Genomic DNA, 26,375 nt, shown 5'->3' with positions numbered 1-26,375 from the left:
CAAAGTCTGCTTTTCTGAAGTCCAGGGTCCATATTCTGCTGCTCTTCTTTCTTCCTTTTGTCAAGATCCTGAACTTGACCATCTCATGGTCACTGCTGCCCAAGTTGCCACCATTTGTACTTCCCCTACCAATTCTTCCCTGTTTGTGAGCATCAGGTCAAGAAGAGTGTGGCCTCTAGTTGGTTCCCCCAGCACGTGCACAGGAAGTTGTCCCCAACACTCTCCATAAACTTCCTGGATTGTCTGTGTACTGCTGTTTTGCTCTCCCAGCAGATGTCAGGTGATTGAAGTCCCCTATGAGAACCAGGGCTTGTGATCTGGAAATTTCTGTTAGTAGTCCAAAGAAAGCCTCATCTACCTCATCCTCCTGGTTTGGTGGTCTATAGCAGATGCCCATTTGCTCTTTCCTGTTCCAAATGCCTAGGTTTTACATTTATTTTTTACAATAGAAGGGCTTGATTTATCTTCTGACAGCACTGTCTGCCTGAGGAAGGAGGTCCTGGAGATGACCACCCTAGTGCTTAGACCTATGTGGTCTGTAAAGCCCTATGTTATGTTGTTTTTAAATATATGAAAAGGATGCTCAGAGTCTTGGATACATGGTTTGGAGTTTGTTTTTAAATCAAAATCAATAAATACCTATGGGAGCCAGACTTTTTTTCCCCCCCTAAATTATTTCCTCATATTTCTGGCATCTGTCTGGCATACTTTAGGGAAAAAAGGAAGGGGAACATTTGCAATGGTTACAAAGTTCAAACATGGTTTCAAATGGGCTAAGCCAGGTTTTTTGCCAGTCTGAAGTAGGTTCTTTCAGGTGCACAAATGTCAATAAGTGACGTAGGAAAACTACAAGCAATAAAGCCAGAGAGAGGTTGCGCAGAATGAAGAGGCAGTGTAACAGAGTAATTCCTAAGATGCTCTTTAATTTATCTCTGACGGTTCACAGGAATTAAGCTTGAATCACATAGATGTCAATTTCTAAAAACAACAGCACATAGCAGACTCGCTCCAGTTTGAATACACTTAGTTGAATGTTAAGAGACCTTTAAAATCCTTTTCACACCAGCGGTTGTTCCTTCGCATTGACATGACTGGCATTGGCTCTGCTATTGTGTTCATGTTTTAAAATTCATGTCTCACCCAGATTTGATACGGCCTTACATGTTGCAGTCACCACTCGGAGAGGCAACCGTGACATTGTATAGTTGGGCTGATGTTAATGTCTTTGCCTTTCCCCAGTGGAGAATGGCAAAATAAATAGCACACTGACACCTACTGCAGGATGACACAGTGTGTGCTATGAAGTAAAGAATGTTACATTGGAGCATTTGAAAACAGACCGGATTAAGAAGCTTTAGGGAGCAAACAAATTATGTGATTGGTATTCATTCACTCTGTATTTTATGCACAAAAACAGAGGTGATGTCTTAAAAATTACAGTTCAACCCAGTGATGACCTGCAAAGGATCCATAACCTGGACAGATACCTTGATCAGTCCCATAATCTGTTCATGCTCAGGCCTCCAAGCAGGAGTGAACTGTTGAAATGACACAGCCCCCAGCTTTTCCCACGTGCTTGAGCTTGTTACCAAGACTCCCAAGAACTAACCCTACTTGTGTCAGAATTCCCCAGAGTGGCTAATCAGAGCCCTCTGCATTTTCTTCCAATCAAGACAGAAAAGACCAGCTTTGCTTTGTGTTTTGTTTTCTAAAAAAAAGTTTGGGAGATCTTGTTGGAGTTTCAGTCTAAACGTTGTTGTGGGTTTGCTCTCATTACTGCCAGAGTCTTGCAGTTTTCGGAAATGTAATGACTGAAACAATTTAAAACAAGTGGGTCTGTCTGCCTTACAGGCGCATACCACTGGGAAAGCAAGCAACTGTAAAACCAAGCAAATTTCAAGTTATTGTTTGGGGGAAACAGTTTGTCTTATGCTCTCTCCTTTTTGTGGATCGCTGTACTATCCTAACACCTTATAAGCTGAACAAAGGCATAATTGGAGAATGTCTCTGTCAGGTCTATTTCTGGTATCACAAAACTATTTGGTTGTGCCTGGGAAGGGGTTAAAAAGATGCCAGAAAGAAGACTCTGGTAGAATTCTATGAACAGCAAGGGAGAGAAAATAAATAGTTTCAAGAGGTAGTTGCCATCATCCTGCAAACACATGAACAGGTCTCCCAAGGATCAGGGATATGTAAGTGTTGTTTGGCTGTTGGAATGATGATTTGGGAAACTTTAGGAATATACAATGTGTGTCAAATTGCTACCCTCAACCTTCCTTTTAATGCACCTGTTTTCATGAATGCAACTGCTTGTTCCACTAAGGCATACAGCTATTCTATGTATGTGAATCAGATTTGGTATATGTGAATCAGGGTTGCTATCAAAAAAACATATGCAAAATGGCCATGTACCAATATTTGAGGACACAATCAGAAACCCATCTTGAACTGTGGTCCTCTTAACCATCTATTTGACTATGTCAGGAAAATGACAGAATTCTTAAAGATACTTTATATTACTAGCCACAAACCTCTCCAACATCTCCTATGGGGAGAAAAAAAAGATAAAAATATACTTGTATTAAATCCAAGCTGATGTACTTGCAGAACTCCTGTTGACATTGATGGGAGAGACTCAATACACATCAAAGGGAGAATGAATTATGCCCTTCAATGTTTCCATGACACTTCCATTTCTACTCACTCCCCTTTCATATTTGGATGATGTCATTAGTGCTAAAAAGAATCAAAATCTTAATGATGCAGCTGCTTGTACAAACATAAAAAGGGACCATGTTTATGCTTCCAGAACACTATATCTCCCTTTCTCCAAACGTAATGGAAATATGAGTATCCATCATCTGTCTTCTGGGATGATGCCCTTGGTGGGACACTTCTGAGAGTACCAATTCAGGACAAGTTGCTTAGAGCAGGGCAGTTACAACCCAAGGGTGTGGTTTTTTTCCACTTCTAAGGTACACCAAACCAGCCAGACAGAGAGGACTTTGTTTGTTTTTACCCCATTGGCTAACAAGCAATTACCTTACACTCCAGTTTCCCAGTATCACCAACAGTCCCACTCGTTATGGGGATGAATGGTTATGAAAACCAACACCTCAGTAAAAGGGGAAAGGTTCTCCCGATCCCAAAGGACCAAGCCCCATACCCCAGGTCAATATACAGATCAGATCTTGCCCACAAATCACCCCGTTGTCAATCCTTTAAAATCTAAAGGTTTATTTGTAAAAGGAGAAAGATATAGATCAGAGCTAAAATTGGTTAAATGGAATAAATTACATACAGTAATGGCAAAGTTCTTGGTTCAGGCTTGTAGCAGTGATGGAATAAATTTCAGGTTTAAATCAAGTATCTGGAGTACATACAGAGCTGGGATGGTCATTCAGTCCTTTGTTCAGCGTTTCAGTTTGTAGCAAAGTCCCTCCAGAGGCATGAAGCAGGATTGAAGACAAGATAGAGGAGTTTTCAGGGACTTTTATATCTTCTGCCCGTGGAAGGACACCACTTTGTTCTTACTGCAGAAAATCACAGCAGCGAGATGGAGTCTGGAGTCACATGGGCAAGTCACATGTCCATGCACGACTCAGTTTGCAGGCCGATGCCATTGTTTACATGCTAGTTTGAATGTTCCCAGGAAAGCTGAGATCTAGATTGGTGTCTCCCAAAGTCCATTGTCAGTTAAGTGTTTATTGATTGGGCACTTACTGAGAATAGTCCCGTCTCAAGAATCTGACCAAATGCTTCACTGAGGCTACTTGGACTCAAATATATTTGAGAAACAAGTACATAGCCCATGTTCATAACTTCAAATACAAAAATGATACACACATACAGATAGCATAATCATAACCAGCAAAGCATAACCTTTTTATGGACACCTCACATGACAAACTTTGTACAATATTTGCTGCAAATATGCAACAGTGGTGGCAACAATGATCTATATGGTCACAGTTTATGTCAATAACGTCACAGATGAACATACTGTACTGAGGATAGCAAGATGCGGGGAGCATGGTGTCTGCTTGCAGCATTGCTTGAAAGCTAGCAAGCTTCTCAAATGTACTGCAATCCAGATCTTTTCAGATGCCTTCCATTTGCCACTTATCACTATAAGACTCCTGCATTAGGTTGCAAAATGTCAATTATTTCTCTCTTAAGTCACTAGAGAAAAACAGCAATGGATCAATGGTTCTAGAACATTATTCTTAGTGAAACCAATCTGTGAGATGACTCCGAGGTTCCTTGGTACTGCTGAGTTTATAGATTGTCAGCTGCTATGGGTATGCCAGGAAGTTACTTATCAGCGGAATGATCCAGGATCAGTTTAACTTGAAGAACTCTGATATTCACTCTAATTGCTATGGCAGTTTGTAGCTACTCAGAGCATTTCCCAGTTATTCTTCAGTGAAGGGTGATATTACTTCAGTGGTCCTGTGACAAAATCCTTAATTTGCAACTTTCACAATTTTACCGCTTAATTCCCTCTGAGGGCTTTACCTCAGGAGCACTGTGAATTCATTTGACAGTTTAAATAACTGTGCATTTCCTCTTGTTGTAGGAGTGCAAGTTGAGTACAAGAAAATGAAATTTATTCTATATATGCCACTTGGACAAATTGTAACAGTAAGCCATATTCATGGTGCATTCCCCATCCAATTCATTAGGAATATATTATTGTTACAGAATTAAAAATGACACATGACTCTATCTGTAATGAGCTCTTCAATATAGATTTAAACTCTTCTGAATGAGTTTATAAGCTTGAATGGAAACACTAGACTAATGGCATTAGCTTGTGTTTGGTGTGTGTCACCTTGCTGTTACTTTAAAATAGTGTGCGCTCTCTTGCAGTGTGCTGGTCTATTTGGATTGGGGGGAGACAAAGAAGGGCCAAGAAAACAAATAATATTGTTGCACCTTTGCAGAATGGTAGCAGATTTGGGTTTTTTTTGTTTGATTGATTGATTGTTTGTTTGTTGGTGGGTTGTTTTCTCATTGGAAGAGACTTTGGTGATATAAATTTAGGGTATTTTCCCCTTAGCTATTTATATTTACAAAATGTACATAAGTCCTATTATCCTTGAACAGAGGTAGCAAAAATGACGGCTGATGCTTTTGAAAACTGAATGGCCAGTTCAGCTAAGATACCGCTGTGTGTACCTCTGTGTGTAGCCAAAGAAAGCAGCACACTCAGACATTATCCTGCTTTAAGAACCCTAGGGCTTTCTGGCCTCTGTACTATCACCTAGAAATTCCTTTAGTCCCAAATCCTTTGTTCTCAGTACTGACCATAGGCCTGGCCTTTGGTTCTAGTTCAAATGGGCCTGGATATAGTTCTCCTCTACCCAGCTGCTCTACACAAAGAGATTCCTCAGTCACATTCAGCTGTAACCAGTGTCCATTGCAGTTGGATTTTACGTCTCTTCCTTGCAGGCAGCAGAAAGTGTGTGACCCACAGAATACATAATATCTATCTGGGGTGTGGCTGCAACATTTGAAGCCCTTAGTACAGGGGTAGGCAACCTATGGCATGAGTGCCAAAGGCGGCACGCGAGCTGCTTTTCAGTGGCACTCACACTGTCCGGGTCCTGGCCACTGGTCCGGGGGCTCTGTATTTTAATTTAATTTTAAATGATGCTTCTTAAACATTTTAAAAACCTTATTTACTTTACATACAATAATAGTTTAGTTATATATTATAGACTTATAGAAAGAGACCTTCTAAAAACGTTAAAATATATTACTGGCATGCAAAACCTTAAATAAGAGTGAATAAATGAAGACTCAGCATACCACTTCTGAAAGGTTGCTGACCCCTGCCTTAGTATTTAAGCTTTTCTATCAAGTATATAGGAAATATAATATAGGAAATATAACCCATTTATTCAATATCAAGTAGTAATTTCATTACCAACTTTGTCATAACAGTATATCAGCTGATCTAGCTGAAGAATCATGTTTCTATGGATTCAAGCAATCTTTAATGCAGCTGGAGCCTTAACTACAGAAATGCCTTTGTCGTTGAGTACAGCTCTCAACTTCATCTCCCCGCACCTCCCTCTGTGTCTTTATCGCTACTCTCTCCTCCCATCAACCTGCAAAGCAGGGAAAAGTTACAATATCTGCATCTTCTTGTACACACCTTAGGAAAGCCCGTTGTAAAGCAATCTTCCCTCCCCCCAGCCTAAAGAGATATTAAAGTTTCTTCATGATACCTGCTTTAAAATATGCTCATTGTCCACATCCATCATTTTCTGTGCACGTCTCTGGTTCCCCCTCTGATGGTATCTGGAGATTTGCTGATTTATCTCTGTATCTAAGTTATAGAGATTACAGAGCACCTCAGTACTAGCTTCAGAGATGTTTAAATAATGGTTCCATCCAGGACACTAAGGCTCCTTAGTCTTGACACTGTGAAATATGCCTACTTCTGTTCACTGCTATGTCAGAGTAGGAGCCTCTTGAAAGGACATTGTAGCAGGAGTGTATATATTTTCAAGTGACAGGTCTGGCACTTTGCAGCAATCTGCTTTTATCTCCCCCGCTCCCTCCCTCAATGAATTCTCCCAAGTCCCCAAATCTTACTTACAGGAGAAATGGGAGGCTCTTGAGGGAGACACGAAGTGGAAAGTATGGCTTGATGGAGTGCCAGAGAGGCCTTGAAGTAACAGTGCCTTAAAGTCACAGCTAATAAGTTTAAGTTCTCCTTAGGCAGAGAGATTTTTCATTCTGAGAGACAGAGGGAGAGCAAGCAAGCTTGGTCATCAAGCTAAAGTCACTTAGTGGCAAGTAGATATTAATTGCTTTCTCTGTCCACTTCAATGCAGGGCCCATGTACTGGTGTCTTTGTCTGTATTAAATCCACACATTTGTTCACAGATGTGCTTGGCTACATGAGGGTTTTTCTTTGAGTATTTAGTCTCTCTTTAGTGGTCCCCACCCACACAAAAATTTCCACATGAGGGAGTTATTCTCTTGCAGTGAGAAATATAGTCCGAGATTTTTCCCATGGCGGTGTGTGTCTTCTCCTCTGCTGCTCCTTTGCTCTGAAACAGACTTTATCTGAAAATACCTCTTTTCTTTTTTGCTTCAGCTACTTAATTACTCATCCTCACTGCTGTTTCCTATTATGCATCACTGAGAATGTATTAATTAACACTATGAAGTATTTTGAGAGAGAGAGTTTGTATCTAAGATGGTATAAAAGATGAAAGATACTATAATTAGGTAACAAAAGAAGAAAGACATTAGTATGAATCCATTGCCCCTTGATGTGAAGAACCCCACAGAAGATGTAAAATAGTAAATTAAACTATTTTTCTAAAACAAGATTAGTAAATTAAACCTAATTATATGAATTATGTTTGTTGAGTAGCTTTTACATCAGGGCTTTCTATCTTGCTACCATTATACTGGCTGCAATTGTTGTTCTTTACTTCTGGTTACTATCTGTGGGTTAAATCCTGCAAATATTTACTCTGAGTTTTTATTCAGATGGGGTAACCACGTTCAATTTAAAGGTGGACACCTGCATGAACGAGCATGTGTGAGACTGAGCTCTGTGTATTCACAATATTTGGACTTCTGTATTATTCCTGTTTTGATTTAACTTCTCAGAGCAGTTTCTTTGGATTTTCTTTCTATTTATGCTGTTAAAAAAATTAAAGCTGTTATGCCAAATAAAGTTGCTCAGTATTTTGTGTGTTTGTCTATGCCATTATCAACCTGTATTGCCTTCCAGTTTACTTTTTAATTTCAGTCCTTTTTTTTATCTTGTCCATTTCCATCATCTCTTTACTGTCTGGTTAGGTTGTTTTTCTCTTTTGCATGGTTTATTTTTTGTCCATCTGTGACTCTATCCATCCACACATATTGTATGTATCCTGTCATAGTATACACTTCCCAAGAGGAAAAAGAACAAACAAACAAAACCTGCAAGAAGGGCTGACTAGGCTTAACATGAAGCTTAACTACTTCCTCAGGATGGTGATCGAATACTGATTTCTTTTTTTTTCTCCTCCAATTTCTAACTTCTGTGTATTTTCCACACTCTTCTCCTTGCTCTTCATTTACAGATATTTTTCCTTCTTCTTTTTCTCTAAACAGGTGGCCTCTGCATTGCCCAGTCACTGAAAATTCCCCAGGATCGCAAAGAGAAGGCCATCGACTTTGATAAAATTATCAAGCAGCTCCTGGACACTCCCAATGCCAGGGCCGTCGTTATTTTTGCCAACGACGAGGACATAAAGTAAGTGTGACTGAGAAAATTAATACATTTGTGCTTGCTGGCTTTATGGAGTAGACGAAATAAATAAGACTGTACAGAGCAATGGAGTGGAGTGATCTGTTTGTAGGAAACTGTGGATCACTTTATAGAGAGATAGCAGAAGAATACATAGTATATAATTGAAAGGCTCTGGGTAAGGATAAAAGGGTTAAAAAAACAAGGGTGATGTCATGGTAGGAGGTTTACTACAGACCACCGAACCAAGAAGAAGAGATAGATGAGGCTTTTTTTAAACAACTAACAAAATCATCCAGATCACAGGACTTGGTGGTGATGGGGGACTTCAATTACCCAGACATCTGTTGGGACAATAAGACAGCAGGGCTCAGATTATCCAACAAGTTCTTGGAATGTATTGGGAAAAATTTTTTATTTCAGAAGGTGGAGAAAGCTACCAAGGGGGAGGCTGTTATAGATTTGATTTGGACAAAGAGGGAGGAACTGGTTGAGAATTTGAAAGTGGAAGGCAACTAGGGTGAAAGTGATGATGAAATGCTAGACTTCATGATTCTAAGGAGTGGTAAGAGGGAGAACAGCACAATAAAAACAATGGATTTCAAGAAGGCAGACTTTAGCAAACTCAGGGAGTTGGTAGGTACAATCCCATGGGAAGCAAGTCCAAGGGAAAAAACAATTGAATACAGTTGGCAATTTTTCAAAGAGACATTATTAAAGGCACAAGAGCAAACTATCTCACTACATAGGAAAGATGGGAAATATGGCAAGAGACCACCCTGGCTTAACTGAGGGATCTTCAATGATCTAAAACTCAAAAAGGAGTCTTGCAAAAAGTGGAAACTTGGTCAAATTACAAAGGATGCATATAAACAAATAACATAAGTATGTAGGGACAAAATTAGAAAAGCCAAGGCACAAAATGAGATCAAACTAGCTAGGGACATAAAAGGAAACAAGAAAACATTCTACAAATACATTAGAAGCAAGAGGAAGACCAAGGACAAAGTAGGCCCGTTACTCAATGAGGCAGGAAAGACAGTAATAAAATGTGGAAATGGCAGAGGTGCTTAATGACTTCTTTGTAGATGGAGGAAGTGGTAGATGTGGTATATCTTGACTTTAGTAAGTCTTTTGATACTGTCTTGCATGACTGTCTCATAAACAAACTAGGGAAATACAACCTAGATGGAGCTACTATAAGGTGGGTGCATAACTGGTTGGAAAATCGTTCCCAGAGAGTAGTTATCAGTGGTTCACAGTCATGCTGGAAGGGTATAACAAGTGGGGTCCCACAGGGATCAGTTCTGGGTCCAGTGTTGTTCAATATCTTAATCAATTATTTAGATAATGGCCTAGAGAGTACACTTATAAAGTTTGCAGACAATACCAAGCTGGGAGGGGCTGCAAGTTCTTTGTAAGGTAGGATTAAAATTCAAAGTGATCAGACCATGTCACCAGTTTGTCCAGAAGTAAATAGGATGAAATTCAATAAGGACAAATACAAAGTATTCCACTTAGGAAGCAACAATCAGTTGCACACATACTAAATGGGAAATGACTGCCTAGGAAGGAGTACCGGGGAAAGGGATCTAGGGGTCATAGTGGATCGCAAGCTAAATGAGTCAACAGTGTAACGCTGTTGCAAAAAAAGGAAACATCATTCTGGGATGTATTAGCAGGAATATTGTAAGCAAGATGTGAGAAGTAATTCTTCCGCTCTACTCTGCGCTGATTATTATTACAATTGGAGTATTGTGTCCAGTTCTGGGCACCACATTTCAGGAAAGATGTGGACAAATTGGAGAAAGTCCAGAGAAGAGCAACAAAAATGATGAAAGGTCTAGAAAACATGACCTATGAGGGAAGATTGAAAAAAATGGCTTTGTTTAGTCTGTAGAAGAGAAGACTGAGAGGGGACATAACGGTTTTCAAGTACATAAAAGGTTGTTACAAGGAGGAGGGAGAAAAATTATTGTTTTTAACCTCGGGGATAGGACAAGAAGCAATGAGCTTAAATTGCAGTAAGGGCGGTTTAGGTTGGACATTAGGAAAAACTTCCTAACTGTCAGAGTGGTTAAGCACTGGAATAAATTGCCTAGGGAGGTTGTGGAATCTCCATTATTGGGGATTTTTAAGAGCAGGTTGGACAAACACCTGTCAGGGATTATCTAGATAATACTTAGTCCTGCCTTGAGTGCAAGGGACTGGACTAGATGACCTCTCGAGGTCCCTTCCAGTTGTATGATTTTATGATTCTATATTTCGCTATACCCTAGATGGGAAAAGGATTTATTGGTAGGCATTTTTACTCTTATGATAAGAAATTCATTTCATAATGAAAGGATATAAGATGTGCATAACTGTTACAATTTCAAAATCAGTCTAAAATGAATATTGTCCTGATTTTTTTTTCTATATCCTATCACACCCCAGGTGGTCCCAAAGCTCTTTACAATCTGAGGGTTTGATTATGCAGTTGCTTTGAATACAAAACTCCCATTGGATCTAAATGGAAGTTATCCTCATGGAAGGGCTACAGGATAATGTTATCCAACTTTGACATTCAGCCACCTCTGCTATAGGAAAGTGGTAGCAAGCCACGCAACAAATACAGAATTCTGCATAACAAGGATGGGGGAAAGGAATTTTGATCAAGGTCACAAGACCGCATCTTTAGTATTATAAATAACATCAAGGGATCATTAATATTTTCACATAGCAGACAGAATATTCATTTTTAAAGATTAATCTGAAAGACACCATCCTCTTCAATAAACTTCACAAAAGTCAGCTTATCTACATGGGAAGGATGAAGGGCTGGGTTTAACCAACCTGTGTCTTAGAGTGACTAGTTAATGCACAAATAATTTCCAATCATATCTTAAACCTTCATATATTACTATTCTAAGCAAGATCATTTATAATATCACTACTCTTTCACCTGGACAGATGTGGACTTTTGCTCAAAGGACTCCGTCTAGTATAAATAGTAGGGAAAGGCCATTGATTCTTCCAATAGTATCTGGAATGCCTTGACCTGGAGGCAAGAGCCATCCATACTTTTCAGAGCACTGATTCCTTCGCGAGGGCTTAGAAGCAAATGCCATACCAGAACCATGCTGAGTTACCAACATTTTGCTCTACTCCTTCCCAACTCTTTTGATTCCACTGGCCTGTATGAGAAATGGGATGAAACTTTGGCAATGCAGCTGTGAGACATTAATATAAGAACCTCAGCTCAGGCAGTTGCTTCCCCACCAGCTTGGAGCATAGGGAGCACCACTGAATCTGGAGCTTCTGCTGGTACAGGAGCTGGAGGCTCCATTGCTACCAGAGTCCCTTCCCTCCTGGGCAGCAGCTAGAGGAACAGGTCCAAGGAGCTGTTGCTGTTGCTGCTGCACCAGGAGCACAGCCCAGTTCAGGACCCCAGACACTTGGTGACTCTAGCACTCACATGTGAGAGACTACTGACTGGGATCCTACAATATTCCAGTGCAGGACCCCAGAGCCCAGTGTAGACAGGCCAGAGCTCCTGAAAGACCCTGGTGAGACACCCCAGTGCAGGACTCCAGACTGGGACCCTAGGACATTCCAGTGCAAGACCCCAAGATGCAGTGTAAGACATCCATCATCTCCCAGTGCAGGGACTCCAGTGAGAGCCCCCGGACCCTATGTAGGTCCCCACTGAGAAAATCCTGACCCTAGTTCATTCTGGTGCAGGGCCACAACAGAGATCCTAGATCTTTGAACATACCAGTGCCGTACCCTAGTGTGGGGCCCCAAAGAGGGACCTGAAGTCCCAGTAAGTGATCCCAGTGCACCATCACTGGTACCTGTGAAATTTGATGTTGCTCTTCTATGATATCTGATTGTTTTGGCTATGCCTCAGTAGCTTCTAGCCATCACCCTAGTGATGAGCACATTGGTTTTGTGTGGGCGGAGACCAGTGCTTAATTTGTGCCAGGGCAGAGCCCCGGCACCTCTTGAGCTTGCCCTGGCACCTCGTTCATTACAAATTAAGCACTGGTGGGGACTGAGTTGCAGTAGAGTGCAGAGTGTGCCACCATTTTGTTTTCCCCCAAATTTGACCCCATTCTACAATCTATAGATATTTCTTCATTTTAGTAACTTCACTTTAACGTGTGTGTGTGTGTAAACAAAACTGATGTAATTATGGCAAAATATTAAATATATCCAGATAGTGTTTTGTTTTAATTCAATATAAGCTGGCTGTGGGAAGGATTTGTGAATCAGAACTCCTCGGTTCTGTGACTGACTCACTTTGCAACTATGGGCAAATTACTAATCACTTGAACATTCTGTGTGCAGGCAGACAGCTCCATATGTGCAGAGCCTCATTGACTGCAGTGGGGTCCTCTGCGTGGGAGCAGCACTCCACTAGTGTGCAAGGGGTTGCAGGCTCAGAGCTTTAAAGTTCTATGACTCGAGGATAATGATAACACTAACCTATCTCACTGGGAGATTGTGAGACTTCATTATTCAATGTTTGGAAAACATTTGAGTTTCTTGGAAGTTGCTATACACACTGCACTGATGGGCGCCCTATAAATGCTTATATTAATAAACAATATATTTGCTGTTGCTAATTGCAGCTGTTAATGATAAAATGACTTGGTCGTTCAATAGCACCTGCACTGATCAGATTTCATTTGCTTTTCAGGCTATTTTAATAATTTAACTGAAAAGCAATTAAATCCCCTATCTACCCTTCACCAGAAATACATCTGCTTATTCCAGAGTCATTTGTGGTGTAATTTCTAAATTATCAGAGGGTTGCGAAGGTTCTGTCAATTTATAGTGGTGTAACTATGCCAATTGTTACTAAGATTTCACAAAAAAGTTGAGATGAAATCCTGTCTCCATGAAATTTAGTGGCAAAACTCCAGCTGATTTAAATGGGGCCAGGAGTTCATACTTAGAATAAAAAAAAACAAAGAGAAAGATACACTGTTCTGAGATCGTCATTATTGTGTGGATTGTTAAATTTCTGAGATAAAAGTTAGTTACAGGTATGTTATTTTGCTCATTCAGCTATCTTGCTCTCCTTGTTGTTTTTCCTGGGTGATTAAGTACTGTTCCATTCATCTTGCATTCATGTGTGAATTATGTGTGTCTTTCTACAGGCAGATCCTTGCAGCAGCAAAAAGGGCTGATCAAGTCGGTCATTTTCTGTGGGTGGGATCAGACACTTGGGGCTCCAAAATAAATCCGCTAATTCAGCAAGAAGACATTGCTGAGGGAGCAATCACCATTCTGCCTAAGAGAGCAACCATAGAGGGTAAGAATTCTATTCTGATAGTCTCTGTCACAGTTACTTATGTTTCCTCATTTCATTGAACATTGTTGATATCTAACTGATACACTGGTGGACAAATACACTGACCATGTACAAAAATTTATATATGGTACGATTCAGAGACTTGACATCAGTTCAACATAAAATAAGCTAAATCTAAACACCCTGAGGTTCTCCTAAAATTGGATATCCCCTATCTGCCTAGCTGTCATGCTATGCTATGCTATTCTATACTATTTGTGGTGGTACATTTTCTGCAAGAATAAAATTATTTGTAAGTTTTTATACATCAGTTATCTAGTAGTGGGATATATATGATAAACACCATTTGTGTGTGTGTGTACACACACACAAACTGTTTATTATCTGTAATACATACATACACCCCCGACACACACACTTTTGTATAAAAAGTATATATATTAGAAAGTAGATATATACTAAACACAAACACACATAGGTTTCCAGCTAATGCTTTTTTCCTTTCTCAGCTTTTGTTTATTTTGTTCTTTTTTCCTATGATTTTACTTTTTAATCCTGCTTCTCTTAGTTAGCCCCTTTGTGTCTGTACAGATGTTTAGAAACCTAACTGGCATCCTTCTGCGGTAATAAAACTTGCTGATTAGAATTTATGTTCTCATTTAATTTGTAAAGAAAAGCTCTTTATAAAGGAGACTATGGAAAGAAAAAAAACCTCCTCTGTTGGTATGTCATTTTGTAGTTCTTGTCTGTCAGGCCAGATCTCCAAAGAATCCGCAGAACATGTTTCACACATTAAAATGAGCTCCAGTATCTTCACTGAAAGAAAGATCAAATATTTGCATTCCTTTTTACTCTGTCTACACTACTGCCTCGTTAATTATTCCTCTCTGAACTATAATGCACTACATCTCAGTTTCCTATAAATACCTAAAGAATATATTGGGATATTGTTTGTGGAAAAACAAGCAATTTCTGTCACCATCATATTGTCTATATTGCATCCCTGGGCATTTCTAACAAAGATACTAAAATTTCACCACAGATATAGACAAATAAATTGGCGGACCAGTGGTAACTTGTATGAAAGTCTTCTACAATATTTCCCAACAATATCTTTACTGTGTATTAAACATGTTCTATACATTATACATAATGGAAAACATTGAGTATTCAGTTGCAAGCAGTACGTTCGGTTGACACAGGGACATGGTCAAGGTATATACTTTATAAATTAAACTCTTGCAGCCACATTTCAAATGTCAACACAATGGGTGCATCTCCAAAAATGTGTCCACTGAGCCAGTTAATTCCCACTTCTCAATGTGGAATTCAGTGTTTAACCATAAAGTCAGTTAAGTTCAAATTGATCTGCAGTTACCCATTTTGCGTGTTCACTTGGAACTGTGGTCTTTAAAGTCATATTTCAAATATAATCAATAAGGTGTACATGTACATTTTCTCCAAGAGCTTGATAAGAGTGGGAAGGCATGGTAAGATGGCCTAGCTTTTCAAACCTAATAGTGTTAATACTAGTTATGGATGAACATCAGTATGACCGGAGAGGCACCTTCATACTAGGGTAAGCATTTGGAGCTTTGGAGTTTAGTCAAACTTTTCTGAACTTCTTCTGTTTGGAAATTGGTCTGAGTGTCTCATTAGGAAGAAAAAACATGTTCTCACAAGATTTCCAGTACATCTTGGTGTAAGCTGCATGAAAAATACTGTAAGAATAGATCTTCCCTGCCCACATTGTAAAGATATTTTTGCTTCAAATCTGAAAGCAAAAAAAAATTGTGGCGGAAAAAAACCCCAGCAAATGTTTCCTGAACTTTCTTTAAACATGAAAAGGTTCTTGCCTCATTCAAACCATTTCATCCATCCGTAATTACCATCTGTATTTGCCATCTGCTTAGTCCTACCGAGAGGGCGATGGGTAAGGAGAAGGAGGACATTTTTCTTCAGGGTGTGCACCTTCTTTCTAAACAATTTTCAAAATGTTCACAGTGAATAATAGTCATGGTATAAAATGTTTTCCATAGCTGCGAATGTCGTTTCAGACCAATTATACCATCTTATTTGATCTCTGATAAAGTTTCAGAGCATTCTGTTAATTATAGAATGTCAATCACCGTTATGTAGTGATTTTTTGCTTGGTGAAACTGTTACCTTTTGCGCGTGTGTGTGTGTGTGTGTGTGTGTGTGTATCTTATCATGAAAGCTTTCCAGATTTATAAATTGGACTGCTGTGTTTTCTTTCTTATCGTTTGGTTATGAAGCTAAGTGAAATGAGAACAGACATTTTAATGTCATTTTTTTTATCATCTAGCAGGAAGCATCTGCTCCCAAAAGTTTACCAGCACATTTCTTCTGACAAAAATAAATAAATAAAACAAGAAGCTATATTTTCCATTTAAATTGATAGACAGGAAATGAAATCGATAAAATGTAAGTGAATTTGCCCCTGAAGGGTCTTATGTTCTACAGTATCATAACTTAGTATAGTCTACTTTTAATAGAGTGTTGTATAGAAATGCTGCACTCTGTGCCTTGGGCTCTTAGGCACTGATTCAATAAAGGACCTAAACATCTACTTAAGATCCACTGAAGTCAATGACACTTAAGCACATGGTTATAAGTGCTTTGCTCAATAGGGATGTAGTGTTTTGATTAATGGGGGTCTTAAAGTCTGGATAGCAGTAGACCCAGTGCAGTTTTACTGGATATGGAGAGTACGTGAGGTGGCAGATGATGGACAGCCCTAATGGGGTGCTGAGATATCACCTGTGCCTCATAGGGGTTGAAGTCAAATGCAAGGGCCATGGCAGTGGACGGTTATATTGGTGAAGTTATGGTTCTGCCAGCACTTTTCTACAGGAGAGGATACCATCCCTTGGCCTGGGCAGCAGCCTTGCCAAAGGGTCTTTAACTTTGGCTTTGCTCAGGCATGGCAGATTTTCCCCATCCATTACTATCACATGAAATTCCATGTGCCAGTTTTTAGAGATTCAAAAGTTATAGCTTTAATGCCATAAAATGCTTCCCTTTGTATATGCTAGGAAGTGCTTGTGTAGATCACAAAGACTGTAGTTCTGGTGTGGGCAACTGATGATCTGCTTTATTTCATATAACCAAAAGCTGAATTAATTGGAAAAGTATACATTACTGTAGACTTTCCTTAATCATATTTTTTAATTGTGTTGGCTTACATTTTCTTAAATTAAACATATGTTGATGTCTTAGCATTTGGATACCTAACTCGAGACACTCAAAGGGGTCTGATTTTTCAGAAGGCAGATACCGCTGCCTTTTTCAAAATCAATTCCCTCTAAAGTATGTACATATTGTGATAAACTCAGGACAGACAGCTGCGGGGGGAGGTAGAAGACCGTCTCAGAGGGTTAAAAGACCCTACTCCCTATCAACTGAAGAGGGGTAACTACATGTCAATCATGGTCAGCTGAGAAGGCGTTACCAGAAAATCAACTAGGATCAGCTGAGAGGGAGTTACCTGAGGTCAATTAGGATCAGCTGATTCCAACTAAGGGCTGCCAGAGACCTTTTTAAACCCTCTTCTGTTGGGAGAAGAGAGGAGAAGGAGTCCTTCTGCCAGTAGGTTAGTAGCAGCAAGACCGCGAGCCTCACCAGGAGGGGAGGCTGCATTCCCTCCCATAAGGAAGAAAAACAAGCTAAAAAGACTGGTGGAAAGAAGGGATGGACTTCCCCTGTGCCACCAAGAGGGACTATTTTACCCAAGCCTGTCTTGCCAAGGCTAAAAGCATCTGAGGCTGGTGAGACCGAGAAGGTGCCTTGCCACAGTACATACATACATATCTTGTATAAATATGTACATATATGGAGATATATGCACACATGTTCAAATTTATATTTACTTTGTGGAGTAAATGTGCTTCAGAATTTCCCATATAGATCACTTTCATTTGGCTACATAAATATTAGACCCTGATCCACCAGTGCATTCTAAGGCAATGCATTTAAAGTCATCTTAATGAGCCACATTAGCATTCCCCTGTGACGGGTTGGATCACAGAAACCCCCTTGGGGCTGCCAACTGATGTGCCAAGACTACTTCTGCCCCTGCTTTCCTGCCCTGACAGCTTGGGACTTCAGTGCCCTGCCTGGTTTGAGCCAGACCCGCTAGCCTAATGCAAACCCAGACCCAGGTCTGAACCACGTCCCCTCACAGCTGTAGGCTTAATTGAAAGCAGCTTAAGAAGTGTTCCTGTCTTTAACACTAGATGCTCAACTCCCAATGGGGTCCAAACCCCAAATAAATCTGTTTTACCCTGCATAAAGCTTATACAGGGTAAACTCGTAAATGTTGCCCTCTATATAACACTGATAGAGACATATGCACAGTTGTTTGCTCCCCCAGGTATTAATACATATTCTGGGTTAATTAAGAAGTAAAAAATGATTTTATTAAATACAGAAAGTAGGATTTAAGTGGTTCCAAGTAGTAACAAACAGAACAAAGTGAATTACCAAGTAAAATAAAAAATAACCCACAAGTCTATGCCTACTACAGTGAGAGAACTGAATACAGAAAAACCTCACCCTCTGAGAAGTTGCAGTAAGCTTTCCCAGCTTCCTTCTAGTCTGGGTCCAGCAATTACTCACATCCCCTGTGGTTACTGTCCTTTGTTCCAGTTTCTTTCCGGTATCCAAGATGGAGTTTTGGAGTCCCATGGGCAAGTCACATGTCCACGCATGGTTCACATGCTACCTTGAACATCCTCATGTAGACTTCTTATGTGGATTGGCGCCTTCTAAGATATATTGTCCGTAAAGTGCTTCTTGCACTTAACTTGCGAATTCCTTTCTAAAGAAGCTGACCAAATACATTACTAAGGCTATTTAAAATCAAACAAGTATACAGCCAATATTCATAACTTAGAATACAACAATGATACATGCATACAAATTGGATGAATAGATTCAGTAGATCACAACCGTTACAGAGATATATTACATGGCATATGTAGCATAAAACATTCCAGTTATGTCATATTTGCATTCATAAGCATATTTCCATAAAGCCTTATGGGGTGCACCATTCACATCCCCCTTTTTCTGTAAATGCTTGGGTGGGGTGATGCTCCTGTGGTTCCAACACCTGTCCTCTTTGGGCTGTTGGTGCAGATGCCATATCAAGGGAAAAGATGGAATGGTGGGTTTACTGGTAGGGTCCTTTGTGACTTTTAGCTGTCAATATAAAGTAGAGCAGCATCCAGGCTGATTTAAACCAGAGGTCCAGTTCAGAGCAGATTGACCTCCAAAATCAGGGCAAAACACAAATGACAAAATCAACTTTGCCACACCCTCTCTTAGGCTGCATTGGACACAGTATAAATATACTCAAGGATCTAGCCCCACTGTGTGTGTTAAGAATACACAAGAGTTGAATAATGTCTTTTTAAGTTACTGTTTATGGCCAAATTTTTCCACTAATCCCTACTTTACAAGCTAGCTCTGAAGGATGCTTACATAGTATTCAGTGATGTTCACATCTTGTGCCAGATTAATGGTGTGAAAAGGACTTTACATTTCAGATTTTTCTTCCTGGGTAACTACTTTAACTCCCAAGAGCACCCTATATCATCCCTCCTCAAATTCGTCTTATCACTATGGCAAGTTATATTTGTGCCACATTAGAGAAAGTTTTCCCACAGACTTAAATGGAAACTTAAATCTCAGCATTTTCCCTGGAAGTGTTTTTGCTGATAATTTGAGAATAACATTTCTTCTTCTTAAAGGTGTGATGCTGCCAGCCTCTTCTACTCACACTTAAGAAGTATTAGGCTAGTGAGCAAATGTTAAATCTCACTTAAATTGAATGTGGCTGCATACTAAAATATATGAAATATATGCTTCCTGAGTTTTCAAAATTTTATAGAGTAAGGGCTTCTGTTAAAATATCAACCCACATAGTCCATACAGTAAAATGATGCATCATTTTTCTGAAAAATATTTTCAAATGAATTTTCCTCTCCCCAAAATCGTAGCTTCTCAGTTCAAATTATAGAATGAAAACAGTCCTCCTAGACGTTTGCTTAAATACATCTTGCTCTGAATGCCCTAAACTTTGAGATTCTGAGTGTTCTCAACACCCTGTGGCTTCAGTCAGAATTGAGGGCCCTCAGCATCTTGCAGGAACAGGGGCCAGGTAAGGTATTATTTCTTCAGGTGCTTGACATCACCCATGGGACAAGATTTTCTTGGTTACTATCTCACTGGTTGACTTAGGGAACACATGCCTCCAGCTTCCATCCAGGACACACCACACAATCCATTGTCTACAACCAAGCTCTAAGATACAACCGCATTTGCGCCAATCCCTCGGGCAGAGAAGCACCTACAAGATCTCTATCAAGCATTCTTAAAACTACAATACCCACCTGATGAAGTGAAAAAACAGATTTACAGAGCCAGAAGAGTACTCAGAAGTCTCCTACTACAGGACAGGCCCAACAAAGAAAATAACAGAACGCCACTAGTCATCACCTTCAGCCCCCAACTAAAACCTCTCCAGTGCATCATCAAAGATCTACAACCTATCCTGAAAGATGATCCCTCACTCTCTCAGATCTTGGGAGACAGACCTGTCCCCGCTTACAGACAGCCCCCCAACCTGAAGCAAATACTCACCAGCAACCACACACCACAGAACAAAAACACTAACCCAGGAACCTATCCTTGCAACAAAGCCTGATGTCAACTCTGTCCACATATCTAGTCAAGTGACATCATCATAGGACCTAATCACATCAGCCACGCCATCAGGGGCTCATTCACCTGCACATCTACCAATGTGATATAGGCCCTCATGTGCCAGCAATGCCCCTCTGCCATGTACATTGGCCAAACCAGACAGTCTCTATGCAAAAGAATAAATGGACACAAAGCTGACATCAGGAATCATAACATTCAAAAACCAGTAGGAGAACACTTCAACCTCCCTGGTCACTCAGTAACAGACTTAAAGTGGCAATTTTGCAACAGAAAAGCGTCAAAACCAGACTCCAACGAGAAATTGATAAACTTGAATAAATATGCAAACTAGATACCATCAATTTAAGCTTGAATAGAGACTGGGAATGGCTGAGCCTTTACACACAGTGAATATTTTCCTCCATGTTAAGTATCCTCACACCTTCTTGTCAAACTGTCTGAAATGGGTCATCCTGATTATCACTACAAAAGTTTTTTCTCCTGCTGATAATTGCTCATCTTAATTAATTAGCCTCTTAGAGTTGGTAGGGCATCTCCCACCTTTTCATATTCTCTGTATGTGTATATATATATATATATCTCCTTACTATATGTTCCATTCTATGCATCCAATGAAGTGGGCTGTAGCCCACGAAAGCTTATGCTCAAATAAATTGTTAGTCTCTAAGGTGACACAAGTACTCCTGTTCTTATTGCATGAACTGAATTTAGTCAGCTTAAGTCAGCCTTAATATTCCCCAGTCAGGTTTGATGTAAATGAAAGGATAAAGTCACATCTGATTTATATAATCACAGGGACAAAGAGGGAGTAAACACTTAAATAGTAATCACTTTATAAAAAGTTGAATATGAAAAGTTTTAATCAGAGCTACTAGGTGTTTGTAACCAATCGCTCATACCCAACTTGGACCAGTAATCAGAACTTGGGGCAGAACTTGATTTTCTTCACTTAAATGTTTTCCAAACCCTATAAAGGAAAAAATAATGTATTTATTTTGGAACACCCACTGGTTATCATTGTCCTGAACTCTTAGGTAAAAAGGAACTTTGACCTCACTGTCACAGGAGACACGAAAAAACAGCTACAGTCCTGCAATACAGTGTGTATATTTGCAGGAATGCATGCAATACATTAGGCCTTGATATTGCAAGCACAATACTTGTGTGTAAGAGTTTATGGTCTCAGGGCTTAATTTTGTATAATATTTTACACAGATGATATCCCCCCAAATACTTGCCAGAGTGAGGTAATACTATTGTAAAGTGCATATTGGTGACCGAAGGTAAGAGAAATTAAGATGTTTAGGCAAGAGAGAGAGAGAGGTATTTTCTAAATAAATTTGGGATGGTGTGAGATCTATACTCATCATTATTATTATTTTTTCAATTTATAATAATAAAACAGCCCATCTGCTGCTCTGGTTGCCTTTGACATTAATTAAAATTACAATTAAACAGAAACAAAACAGCAGCAAAACTCCACCCCCAACCCAATTGGCCGGATTTTCCCCACTGCAGCTCTGTCCCCTGTAAACAGCCCCCCCCCCATCCTGCTCCAGTGTCTTCAGATGCTTGGCAAAAAGATGGGCCTTGTTGATCAAAGAATCTAGTTCCATGGCAAGATTCTGTGGAAGAGCAGAGAGAAGCCAGTGCTGATCTAGATAACGGAATGACGAAGGAATAGAAAAGAGGGAATGTTTGTGAAGTAGGAGAAGAGGGGGTGGGAGGACTTAGAAATGAAAATGTGATCACAGTCACAGGGGAAATAAGAGATATCCAGGCCAATGTATAAAATCTGTCCAAATAGCATAAGGATTTTGGTAGCTTTGTGTAAATGGGTGAATGGTTTTGTTTGAAGGTTTTGTTTTTACAGCTCAGCTGGGCATTGTGCTCTCAACCTTACAAATGGTTGGTTATCCATCGGTATCTTCTCTCTTAGCATGCTAGTCAGGAGAATATTCTTCATCTGCAACATTTTTATTTGAATTTCCCAAAGCAGCAGGACTAGAAAAAACAATACTGTATGGGAACACCACACTGGATTCCTATAGGTCCTACCATTGCTGTACTATTCTTGAGAAGAAGTCCAAGTGCCACTACTTCAAGGACTAACAACTTCACTGCTATTCCTTTATAAATTTAAATGAACTTCTTCCATGGTATCCTTTTTAATCACACGCTGACCTTTAAAAATGCCACTTTACTTCTTCATTTTGCGCTAGATTTAATAAACTTTAAAGCATTTCTGTCTTCTTGTTATCACTATGATACCAAAATCTAATTATACTTTTTAACTGCCTGGGGTAGCGATCTTCATGCTGCCATATACCTATATAGGGGAGCTAACAGGATGTCTCTCTGATTAAAGAGGATAACACTGCTGGTCCTGATGTCCATTTAAATTCTTCCTGTCAGATAATAATTTTTAAGCAAGGACTTCCTAAATTTTGTTGCTAGAGGAAAAGTGTGTGCCAGTCATAAAGAATCCATTGCACAAGGGAAAGAGGGAAAAGTGGATTTGACCACATGTTAGAATAGATTTACAATGCTTTATTAAATTAAGTATGGCACATCCTTAGTGATAAAAGGCTGCTGCATCCATACTGGTCAATCTCAGCCCCAATAAAACACTTTGCAGATGGGCTTGAGTATATGGAGTACCAAAAAATGACTCTTTCTGCTTCTCATTCCTCACCTCCCATGAAGCTCGCTTCTTCTGTCACATCTACAAGAAGGGAGTCAATACATGTGTTTGTACATAGCCATATGTCAAAATGAGTAGCCACATGCTCTTTTGTCCTCACCTCATCCTCTCTCCATGGTTTGTTGGTCTCACTGATTAGCATTTCTGAAATGTAGATTGTGAATTCTCCATGGCAAGCCGTGGGTCTTTGTTTATTCTGTAAAGGACCCAACAAACTTCTATGGGCACTGTGAAATTAATAGTGATCATTGACAAGATGAGGAAGGACGGACTTTGACTTCTTGATTTTAAGTGGGTCTCTGTGGAGTTCAGGAAAGGAGGGAGTGGAACAGGAGATTGTGTTTATGGGGAGCAATCCACGTGGGAGATTATACAGCTCAGTGTTGTATTATCATCCTCTAATCCTATCAGCAATGGTAGTGTGGCTAGCTGGAGTGTGGGACCAGCAGAGCAACAACCATACCTTCAAGGCAGCCCCTGTCTCTCCCCTCCAATGTGTCCTTCTACCATGGATCCCTAGAATCCATTGAGTGGGCTTTAGGCAGAGTTTCCAAAATGCACGGTCCCTAGATGGGATGGTTTCCTTGGTTGTCCTCTCCAACTTTCTTGCTCAAGTTTTTGCAGTTGAGAGGCTATTTTTTCTCTGAGATAAGGTGTTTAGGATTTGACCCACAGACAGAGGTTTGTGATTTATTGTATCATGTATGGGAAACTGATCTGGTAGCAATGACCAGTATTTTCAAAAGTGATTTATGCGTGCCTCAAGTTTGAGATGCCCAATCCGAGTCACCTTTAGTGGATCTAACACTCAGAAAGTGTTGAGTTCCCATCCAGTGAGAATCATTATCCTTCCAGTAGCCTCAAGGTAGGCATGCAAAAAATGAGCACCCAAAAAATCTTGGCTGGTGTTTTCAGAGTATCGAGAGCTGCAAGTAAATTGATTAGAGTGTTTAAATCAAATGGACTTTCCAATAACTCCTGCAAGATTTTTTTAAATTTTTAATGTATTGTACATATTTTAATGTAATTTTATGCAACTAAGATAGACTCCCTTGTCAGATACTTGTCTTGTACCATCCCAGGTGAAGGTAGTTTAAGTGATTCCTGACTTTCTTTCTGCCTTTGAATCAGGAGAAAGATAAATGTTAATAGAATTATTCTTCATCTGCTGACTTTCCTCTGGTTTCTCCCCTCCCCCATACCCTTTTTGATTTACTTCCTATTTTCTGTCATAAAATGTTTTATGGGGCTGTTACAGCTCATTTCTTCTTGTTTTTTTAATTAGCTGGGCTACTGGCTTTGCACTCCAAGATGTCTTGTTCTTTTTTTAAAAAAATATCCTCCTCCTCATTCTTACTTATCTGTGATCGGTTTTTAATGGACACTCAGTCACAGTGAAATAAGGACCAGAAGTGGAGGAGAGGGGATGAGAACAGATAGAAGAGGAGAAAGCTAGAGACTGATAAATAATGCAAAATTGATTATTTTAAGTGTCTGGAAATACTTTGGGCAGTAATGAGAAAATATAATTTATTGTCTGAGCTCAAAGCCTAATGTAAGTAAACAATGGGATTCAAACACATTTAAGATTAATGATTCAGTTCAAGCCAGCTAGCAGCATGGATGTGACTAATGTTTGTGGTCCCATGAAGTTCTCAGATATGAGGCTACAGGTGACACAAACTCAGCAGAATTAGGCACATATTTATTAAACGCCGAGAGCCATCTCCTCAGCTGGTATAAATTAGTACAGCTATATTGTGGAGCTATGCCGGTATACACCAGCTGGGAAGCTGGCCCTGACTTTTCTAGTTGTCCCTTTATCTACCATTTATTTGTCTTCAAAACAGGTGGTGGATTGAGGCCTCAAGATTTTATTTTGCTTTTCTTTATTTCCAATTATTTTTGCTTTCTGCTTTTTTTTAGGCAATGAAAGGATAGCTACTTAAATAAATCTATGAGTGAAGGCCTACTCAGTGTCCATTGCTCTAGACCATTGCAAACACTCATTTCTTAAAAACACATTAATGTAGTAATTCTAGTGTCTCTTCTCTATAAACTATATACATATGCAAACACGCATCTCCTCTCTTTGTGTCTGCTTCCTTGCTTGTTCCACGGTAAAGAGGAAACACATCCTTGATATGAGATAATTACTGTAATTAAAAATGTTAACTTCTGTTGAACAGCGGCAAAGAGGTTTTTTTTGTGAATAAACAGTTTAATCAGCTTTAGAAAATGAAGGTTCACTAATCAATGGGCCTTGTAAGGCCAAATCCTGAAGTTCTGTCCTTATTTCTACCTAGTCATTATACTCTGGGAAGTCTGCTGTTGATTGCTCTGGGGCAAGGACTTCAGGATTGTCTTTAGCTGGTTTAAGGCGGGGGGCGGGAACAGTTTCTTTCAAATTAGGGATATGTTTGGTTTATCTTTGGCAATACTGCTTTAGAATAATACAGATGACTCTCTCACAGATGTAAGTCAGCGTTGCACTAATTCTGCAGTCCTCAAATATTTTATCTGAATACTCAACTCCTATCAAAGCTAAACAGTTCAAATTCCACCTTCCCACAGGTAGAAACCATATCCAGCTAGATAGCTATATCCATTGGTAGTGAAATACTGGAATGCTGTCTTATCTACATCTAGAACTACCTGTACACAAACATGTTTCAGTGAGATGGACGGGTTTGTTTCTGTGCACAGCTTATCCATCAGTAAAAGGATTTTTTGGGGGGAGCCAGGGAGAATGAGGGAGGAGATGAGTACTGACAACACCAAGTGATTCAGTCCTACTCCCAAAAAAATCATGAGACTGGCTTAAAAATCATGTAGGGACTTTTGTAAAATAATATATTTGGGGTTATTTTTAATTTGTTTTCTGGTTTTGAGCCTTTAGGGTGCACTCCCTTCAGGTTTTCAATGTTTTCTTTGCAGCCAGGAGGGCTAGAAGCTTACTTTAAAAATAAATAAATAACAGCTGTGATTAACTTGCGGCCTCTTGATTCCACCAGCTGGGGTAGTGAGCAATACACCAAATATCTTAAGACTCACAATAAAATCGTGAGAGTTTGCAACAGTGGAAGAAGTGATTGGGGAGCAGGTTACTGGGTGGGAATTGGGCAGTGGAAGGAAGAGTCTGGGGTCAATGGAAGATGAGAGAGCATGAGGAGCAATGAGTTGTTTGGGAAGGATCCTGGAGAAGCCTTCTCTCTTCTAGTCCTTCTTTCACTGACACTTTTATGACCTTCTCACCCCAGCCTGGGCCCCCTTACACTCTCCCTGCTGTTCTGTCCCCTTCTGCTCAGTGCTGCCAAGGTCCTGAAACACCCAAATTCTGTCCTCTTTGGCAGCCA

General features: G+C 39.8%; 1 protein-coding gene across 24 annotated transcripts in view; it reads left to right on the top strand.

The window, feature by feature from the left end:
• GRM7 (glutamate metabotropic receptor 7) overlaps positions 1–26,375 on the top strand; it is a 1,280,044-nt gene that overhangs the window by 1,009,862 nt on the left and 243,807 nt on the right. For all 24 annotated transcript variants that reach the window (XR_005582805.1, XR_005582804.1, XR_005582806.1 and 21 more), the window contains 2 exons: positions 8,128–8,269; positions 13,411–13,565. Coding sequence is in view for 21 of the 24 variants with exons in the window: in XM_039481474.1 (XP_039337408.1) it covers positions 8,128–8,269; positions 13,411–13,565 (297 nt within the window). In the remaining 3 variants the exon portion in view is untranslated. The remainder of the gene's footprint in view (positions 1–8,127; positions 8,270–13,410; positions 13,566–26,375) is intronic.

This window comes from Mauremys reevesii, linkage group 7 (assembly GCF_016161935.1).
Source record: "Mauremys reevesii isolate NIE-2019 linkage group 7, ASM1616193v1, whole genome shotgun sequence".
Lineage (NCBI taxonomy): Eukaryota > Metazoa > Chordata > Testudines > Geoemydidae > Mauremys > Mauremys reevesii.
Note: the sequence above shows the minus strand (reverse complement) of the source record. Positions and strands in the feature narration are given on the sequence as shown.